This window comes from Culex quinquefasciatus, chromosome 2, assembly GCF_015732765.1.
Source record: "Culex quinquefasciatus strain JHB chromosome 2, VPISU_Cqui_1.0_pri_paternal, whole genome shotgun sequence".
In the NCBI taxonomy this organism is placed as follows: domain Eukaryota; kingdom Metazoa; phylum Arthropoda; class Insecta; order Diptera; family Culicidae; genus Culex; species Culex quinquefasciatus.
Window position 1 is genome coordinate 204,671,283 of NC_051862.1, and position 8,186 is coordinate 204,679,468.

The window sequence follows — 8,186 nt, forward strand, 5'->3', positions numbered from 1 at the left end:
AAAGTGTTTTAAAATGCATTTTACACTAGTTCAGTTGTTTTGCAATCTCTAGTTTTCAAAAAATCTAAGATCTGACAAAAATAAAAATTGTATCGAAAAAAAAGATTTTGCACCGAAAATTTTCAAAAAAATATAATTTTTTTAATAAACCCAAACATGCTAAAAATGATTTTAAACGCAGAAGAATGTATTTTAATTTGATTTCAGCTGGTTGCACTTGAATTTTCATTGAAATTTTGAAGTTTATTGTAAAAATATTTTTTGCCCCCTGATTTTTCGGGCCAATTTTGAAAGGGGGGTGACAAAAACTTTTAAAAATATTACAGCCTAATTAAAAATCAAAAAAAATTTGTTTACCGTGCATCATTTTTTTCCAGTGTAGTCCGTATCCATACCTACAACTTTGCCAAAGGCACCAAATCGATCAAAAAAATCCTTCAAAAGATACAGATTTTTGAATTTTCACATATCATTTTTGTATGGACAGCTGCCAAATTTGTATCGAAAATTATATGGACAAACAAATGATGCAAACTGGCTTCTTTGGGCATACTGAAGGCACCAAAAAAGTTTCAGCCGGATTTAAAAATACAAAAATTAAAATTGAAGAAAAGAGACCGATTTCGTAGAAAATTGCTCATGTTCCAAAAAATTTTACAGTCGAGTAACGGAATATTACAAAGTTTTTAAAACTTTCTTAGTGTTTCTTTCGATGAAAAATACGTTTTTTTCGAAATTTTAAGTACGCCATCAAGTCGGGCGTCCAATTTAACATAAAGGTCCCTCTGACACCGAATTTCTATCTCATCACCACTAGCGTGAATACAAAGAGACGAGTTGTTCCTTTTAATTCCGCTATATATTTTAATATCTTGACAGATACGTATTTCGTCTACTACTTGCAGACTTCATCAGTGTTCTGTTCTCGACTGAAGGTTCATCGCTGGTGTATCCGTATTTGTAGTTACTGTAGGTACTACCTCCTCGTTCTTCTTTTGTGCCTGTATAGGTAACAGCTTAAACAGCCACGTTGAGCCGTTACCTGAATCCTTGTTGAGTAAACGTTTGTTGCCTGCCTTGAAGATTTCCAAACTTTCGGCGACAGCCAGCTTCGATGGGTTTGTTATGTGTCTTAAGATGACCGCGTCGCTAGTTGTGATGTTATGTTTTCCTCGATGATGTGTTCGGTTACTGCTGACTTGAAATGGGGACAAATCCTTTCCGTATTTCCTCCTTGGCAATTCTGACATATGTGTTTATATGCTCATCCAACCTGGTTTGCAGCAATCTCTTAGTTTGTCCAATGTAGCTCATATCACAGTGGCCGCAGGATACCTCGTAGATGCCGGGTTTGCCTAAAGTCGGTATGGGGTCTTTCGTTGAACCTAAGATGGATTCCAACTGGCTGTTTCTACTGCTGAACACTAAATCGATGCCAAATTTAGCCATCGTAATGGGCGTGTTATCCTGTAGTCGAATTCTACTGCTGCTCTTCGTAGTGGCTCTACTGATGGCGTAAGGGTTGTGAGTGAGGTTCTGTGGAGTTTTCTTTCCTTCTTATCGATGATTGCTTGGATAGTTGTTCTGCTGTAACCGTTGATTTCCGCTGTTTCAAATATGTACTCCAATTCTTTCTGTTTTCCTGCTTCGCTGAGGGGTAAAGTTGTCATCCTATGTATGAAATAATGATATGCTGCCATCTTATGTTGGAATGAATGGTTTGACGTGGCTGGGATTGTTCTTCTGGTGTTTGTTGGCTTCCTGTAGATCTCGAAAGAAAACGAAGATGGGCAACCTGGTTCTCTTAAGATCAGGATGTCTAAGAAAGGTAACTTTCCTTCGACTTCCATTTCGTAAGTGAACTTGATGCTCCTGCGTGCACTGTTTATGGTGTCCAGTACCGTTGTTAGTGAATCCTTTTTGATGATGCAGAAGACGTCATCTACGTATCTCCACCAACGTTCTGGTAGTAGGTTTTTGGTTTGTAGTTCGTGTTCCAAAGCTGCCATATAAACATCGCTCAGGAACGGTGACAGTGGGTTTCCATCGATGCTCCCATCTTCTGTTGATAGATGCAATCCCTGAACTGGAAGTAGCTCTGTTCCATGCATAATTTGACGAATGTTATATACTGGATCGTTTTTTGTCTCCATGGTTCTCCCTCGTATTGTGATTGCAGCCAATCCCGTAAAATTCCTATTGCGTTGTTTACTGGTATGCTTGGGAACAATGCTGTTACGTCGAAGGAAACCATTATTTCATCCTCAGCTATCGGTCCCGACTCTAAGAGCTCCTTTGTGAACATCTGCGAACTGATGATCGAACGGCTCGGGAAGGGTTTCGGCATACTCTTGAATTCCTCGACAAGCCACTTTGCGATCCGACTGGTTGGGGCATCCACTGCTGAAATGATTTCTCGCATCTCGTTGCCTGGTTTATGCACTTTAGGTAGTGCTTTAATCCTTGGTAGAGTTGGGTTCGGTACTCTCAACGATTTTGCAGTTTTCCCAACCGATTTCAAAAAGCCTGCACATTCTTTGATGGTGTTCTCTACTTTGTTGACCATATCTTTTAGCTGGTATCCTCGTTGTAGTGAATATTTTTCCCTGTTTCCGAGTTTCTCAAGAAGTTCCTTGTCGTATTCGTCCCGGTCCATGATTACTACCCGGTTTCCCTTGTCCGCTTTTAGGTAGTACACGGGTTTCTCCTTGAGTTCCTTTACTACTCGTACTTCGGCGTTGTCCTGGTGTTTTGTTGTTGCTTCTCGTATTAATTTGGATACCGTCATCCTGACGCTGTTGATTTGTGCTGGAAGGAGCGGTGGAGGTTTTGTCTGTTTTTCGTCGATGCTTTTAGCATTGATAACAGTTTCGATGTCGATAACAATGTTTTCCAGGTTTGGTTTTGATGATACCGCGTACTTAAGACCTTTGTTGAGTAAAGTTAACTGTTCTTCTGAAAAAGTTTCAGAAGAACGATTAACAACGAACTCTTCTAAGGGTTTAACTACTGGTTTTGTTGTTGGGGCAATGTGGGAAATCAGTTGTCGGAATTTGTTGTCCAGTATCTTGCGTTTCCTTTCCGATTCGCACTTCTCGGCTACCTTCACTTTCGTCAAAAAGGCTTCGAACTCGATGGGGAATTCTTTGGCTAGTTTCAGATGGAGTGAATAGCATTCGAGAGTTTTTATACTCAGTCTACCGTAGAGTTTTTTGATGCTCTCTTTGACAAGCTCTAACTCCACCCTCCGGATGATCTTGCTGTCCGTATGACCCTTCGTCCTAATCCTGTGGCTAGTTGGTGTAACTCGCTGTTACCTATACAGGCACAAAAGAAGAACGAGGAGGTAGTACCTACAGTAACTACAAATACGGATACACCAGCGATGAACCTTCAGTCGAGAACAGAACACTGATGAAGTCTGCAAGTAGTAGACGAAATACGTATCTGTCAAGATATTAAAATATATAGCGGAATTAAAAGGAACAACTCGTCTCTTTGTATTCACAGTAATGCATTCTGCTAAAACGCTCAACCAAACCACAACCACTAGCGTGTACAGGGTGGGGCAACATGGGGCAGTTGCCCCACCATCCTCAGAAATTTGTTCTAAAATTGTCAAGGGGGTGTCCATAAACGACGAAATTTTCAAAACGCTAATATTGTTGCCCCACCTTCCTTGAGGATCTGGGCACGCTAGTGCTCATCATTGTTACAGGCTGCAAATTATTGAAAGCTGGATATCTTTGTTTTTCCTATTTTTAAAATCACTTTTTCTAACTAGGGATCATCCGTGAACCACGTGGACCCTTTTGTGAAATCTATGTTATTTTCTGAAAAAATGTTATTTGATGTCAGATAAATGTTATTCTTTGGAAATCCATAAAAAAGACATAGCGTTGAGATTAGGAGTAGTGGTCTGAGATTATATCTAGAGTAAATTTTCAAAAGGTCCTATGTGCAAAATCCTCATTCTGAGAAATTTCATGTCGAAGTTTTGTGGAACATTTTTAAATCCTATTTAAACACGGTTGAGTATTTATCAATTCTAAAAACGCCCAAATGAACCTAAAATGATGCTTTTATGTGTGATTAACGGAAATAATCAAAAGTCTAGTTTAAACTGATTTTTGAAGCAATTTGTTTCATACGACCTGTTAGTGCACATAGGACACGTTTCATAGGACAAATTTTGCACATAAGACATAACACATTGGACCAAACTCGTGTAGCATTGCACATAGGACTTTTTCAGATTAACTTTAAATCCTGATTTAAAAATAACAACTTTTTTATAATAACTATGATCACCCAATCCTGGCGCAACGTGTAGGTAACAGCTGATTGATAGCATGAAATGTTTCAATGCTTCCAGCGCGAAAGAGAGAAACCGTTAGGAGAACGAAACAACCAATCAGCGCTCTCGTCCACAACTGTCAGATAGGTTCCTGGCAAATCATCCTATCCGGCAATGTAAATAATATTTTGCAGAGTACGCATAGAACTCTTCGTGTTTTGAAAATTGTGGTTGTTTTTTTTGCTTTTTGCCGTTTTTAAGTGTTTTAATGTTGTAAAGCTGAATAACTTGTGTTAAGGTAAGTTTTTTCGAGTTTCCGGTACGGTGACAGCTCATTATTTGTTCGTTTTTTCCTGCTTAATTTTTATTACAGATCTCGTCGGAAAACTACTTAGCTTGTCCAAATCTCGGTCAACTGTTTACAAATCCATGACGCAACAATAAGGATGATTTTGGGCGGGTTCGCGGCCACGCAATGCATCAAGTCGATTTAAATTTTCCGAGCAGGGAGACGATTACGACTTGGCAAAAAATTACCCGGACGGTAGCTAGCAACGAGCGGAAAGCCTAGAACAAGATGACCATCAACAAGTGCCGTCAACAGCCACAGGTCGTGATTTTGCTGTTCATCTGATGCTGATCTTTAACATGGACTTGAAAAATCTATGTACTAACTGCTTCAAGTCTGGTTTGTGGAATCGTTTTGAAAATTACCAAAACAATCTTTTAATTCAAAAAATCTCTTTCCAGAATGGTCATGACCGAGTACACCGAGCGGAAGAAGATGTCGAGCGACAGGATATGCATGGCCATTCCAAGCCGGTGAACAGGGCCAAGGTCGTCGGTCTGGCAAGTCCGTATCATTTTTTGCTCGATCCGGTCGATTGTTCGACTGCCAAAAGCATCGAGGAGGAATCGTCTCCACCGCGACATGCTTAAACCTGAACGGCGTCCTGTTGAAGACGGTGCTGGATCTAGTTTCCCACACTGGTAACCTGTTACGGATCAACACCGGATTAAAGTTTTGATCGTGTCCAGACTTTTGGGGCTGAGCATCTTTGTGATAGAAACTGTTAACCGTTAGCGTAAGCGTGCAGTGCGCCAAAGATTACATTTTGACCAATATTCGATATTTGATTGACAACGTTGTAGGGTCTAAACGGTGGAAAAAGAGTGCACCTTTCGAGGCACGTTTCGTGATGTTGTCCGGCATGGTCGGAATGGTTCCGTTTACAAGTCTTGCCAACAAACAAAACCCACATCTTTACGTTCGAGACCATCCCCAGTTCCTGGGGGATTCGGGGCCTCAAAAGTATTTTGATGCAATTATTGTATAAATAAAATGAATAAAAGTAGCATTATTCTTTTCATTTAACATATTTTTTTATTAACAGGAATAAAAACATACAAGAACATGAAATTTTATGAACTGCTCTGCATTTCTATTTAATTTGGTGTTCTCTATTCAGCGTTGTTTTGAAATTGTCTTTTTGCAATTCTGTCGCGACACTACTTACTTTGCCTGTCATTATGCCTACTTTTCTCTACCAAAAGAAACAGAATCAAATAGTAACACTTTTCAAAATAAATGCTGAAAAGTTCTAGTGAACTTTTCAGCACTTATTTCGAAAGTAATATGTTATTTTTTTATTTAATTGAAAAACTACATGAACATTTCACTTATAATTCCATTCACAGGGTGTTTTGAATTGCAAAAACTTGATTTTTCAGCGAGTCGTACATTTATCCAACTCGGTGAACCTCGTTGGGTAAATGTACGTGAATAAAACTTTTTTGCAGGTTTTGGCGGTTTCTTGAAACTATATTAGATTTTGCATTATTATCGCATTTTGACAGAATTACATTTATGTTATTTGTCCACGCAGTAAGCACCAGCATTCATCGTCGACTCTTGTCATTCCGGAACCGCTATTTTGTTCAAATTGATCATTCCATCCAACCTGTGAACCTGCGCTGACGGACAACAATTTCTGGGTGGTTGTAAACTGCGTGTTGAGAGGATCTGAACCCTACTTTCTAGCTAATTACCTTCGTCAGGTAGCAGGTACTGGTAAATCTGTTAGTTAATTTGACCGTCTCTCCTTTCGTTTACCATCGTGCTCCTAGGATTTTCTCAAACTTAATTTATTTATATTCCTGGTTTTGTTTTATTCAACACTCTCCCTCAACGCGCTATGTATCACTTAAGTAAACCATACGCTTGATCAGCTCATTGATCTTTTCCTTGCGGTTGCCAAAGTCTCCGTCTTCGCCGTAGTGGTTGTACTTGCGCCAGTCACAGGTCGGAGTGTTGAGGCTTGTACGCGGCACGCAGCATCTGCTCGATCACGCGAAGAAGTCCGTAGTCGGGATTCGGTTGTATCGGTGCTTGGCGAACTTAAGCAAGCCTCAGGTGATGTCGGGGCGGTGATACGCAGCAAGTTCTTGGTGACTTTGTTCAGCTTGATAATGATACCACAGATACGCATGACGAAGGCAACCTTCGGCTCGCCCGGAATGTAGATGTTTCCGGCCTTCTTAACCTCGCGCGCCTTGTCCACCACCTCATGCTCCATGCGGGCATACTTTTTGGTGTACTTGGCCGCGCGCAGTAGGATCTACCTAACGCGGAGTAGCTTGACGGCCTGCAGCTAGCGGCGCAGATTTTCCGGGTGGGCCAACAACTTAGCCTTCGTTGCCTTCAGCTTGGGTTCTGGCACCGCCGGCAGTTTTAGGGATTCCTTGGAACGTAGACGATTGCCTGCTTCCAAATTTCGTTCGAAATGTGCTGTATTTGGAGGCGTGAGTTTAGCAATTGTTCACAGTAGGAAAATACCGAGGAACTTACCACTAGCGGTACGATCAGCGTAACATCGAAGAATGATGTCACTATACTCCGCCAGCAACACTGCTGAGCGCAGTAAAACATCAGCAGGTAATTTCACACCAGAACAGCACCCGCGCCCAACAGCTGGAGACGGCAACTTCCGGATAAGTATCTTGTTCGAGTTCTGCTTGTATTGGGCTACGGTTCCGTGCCGGACATAATGCGGCGTTTTGCACACCTCGACACTTCTGGGAAAAATTAAACAAACAAAAAATAATTATCACTCTCACTTTAAAACCTGTTAAAACTCTCTCCAAATTACTCCACTCCTTCAACAAAAAAAACTGACTTATCTATTTTATGAAGACTTACCTCCATCAATGAAAAATCGCCTTTAAAAACAACAAAAAACTAAACCGTACAAAACGACCTATATGCACAAATTTTATGATTTTTTATGCTGCCTTGTTGGTGTTATGCTCCCAAGTTTTTGGGTGGTAGTATCTGTCAAATTCGAGAGAGTGCAGATAGGTTGAATTGAACTTCTCTCTTTTGTTTTGACAGCATTGAAACATTTCATGCTCTCTTCCAGCTGATGACTACACGTTGTGCGTGGATTGTACAAACATGAAGATTGTAAAATATTTATGTTTTATAATTTTATTAAAAAACGACTTATACATATTTTCAAATAAACTCAATAAACATGTACATAGGTCATTTTGATATGAACGTATGTGCGTCAGCATTAAAAAATTATATTAATGTTTCATAGGTTGATTTGCTACGGTTCTATGTGCACGTTTCACTCGATTGCACATAGGACTCCCGTGTGGTAAAACGACCTATATTTATTTGGTGTAGAATTTATTAAGAATGCTTTTAGGTTGTTTTGTATTTTATCAATAACTTTAAAAATAAAAGGCTTTGAAGAAATTGGATTAGCGGTGAGTGTAGTTTCCAGCTTGCAGAATGTAATGCAATAAATAACTCAGTTTGTTTACTTTTGTCGCATAGGACCTTTTGAAAATTTACTCTAGATATAATTTTATCTTGGAAAGA

At 40.0% G+C, this 8,186-nt stretch overlaps 1 protein-coding gene across 1 annotated transcript; it reads right to left on the reverse strand.

The window, feature by feature from the left end:
- Positions 1-6,426: 6,426 nt before the first annotated feature.
- On the reverse strand, positions 6,427-6,888 carry LOC119766475. Its single transcript, XM_038251038.1, has 2 exons — positions 6,692-6,888; positions 6,427-6,635 (listed from the first exon to the last, which is right to left on the reverse strand). The coding sequence occupies exons 1-2, from the start codon at positions 6,871-6,873 to the stop codon at positions 6,491-6,493; spliced, it is 327 nt and encodes a 108-aa protein (XP_038106966.1). The 5' UTR covers positions 6,874-6,888; the 3' UTR covers positions 6,427-6,490.
- Between the last annotated feature and the right edge of the window lie 1,298 nt (positions 6,889-8,186).

Bases quoted from the DNA above. Each gene is read 5' to 3' on its own strand.
- LOC119766475 (XM_038251038.1), bottom strand. From the start codon at position 6,873: ATGGAGCATGAGGTGGTGGACAAGGCGCGCGAGGTTAAGAAGGCCGGA. The intron at 6,636-6,691 runs GCCAAGCACCGA...GTGATCGAGCAG, and splicing joins CCTGAGGCTTGCTTAAGTTC to ATGCTGCGTGCCGCGTACAA.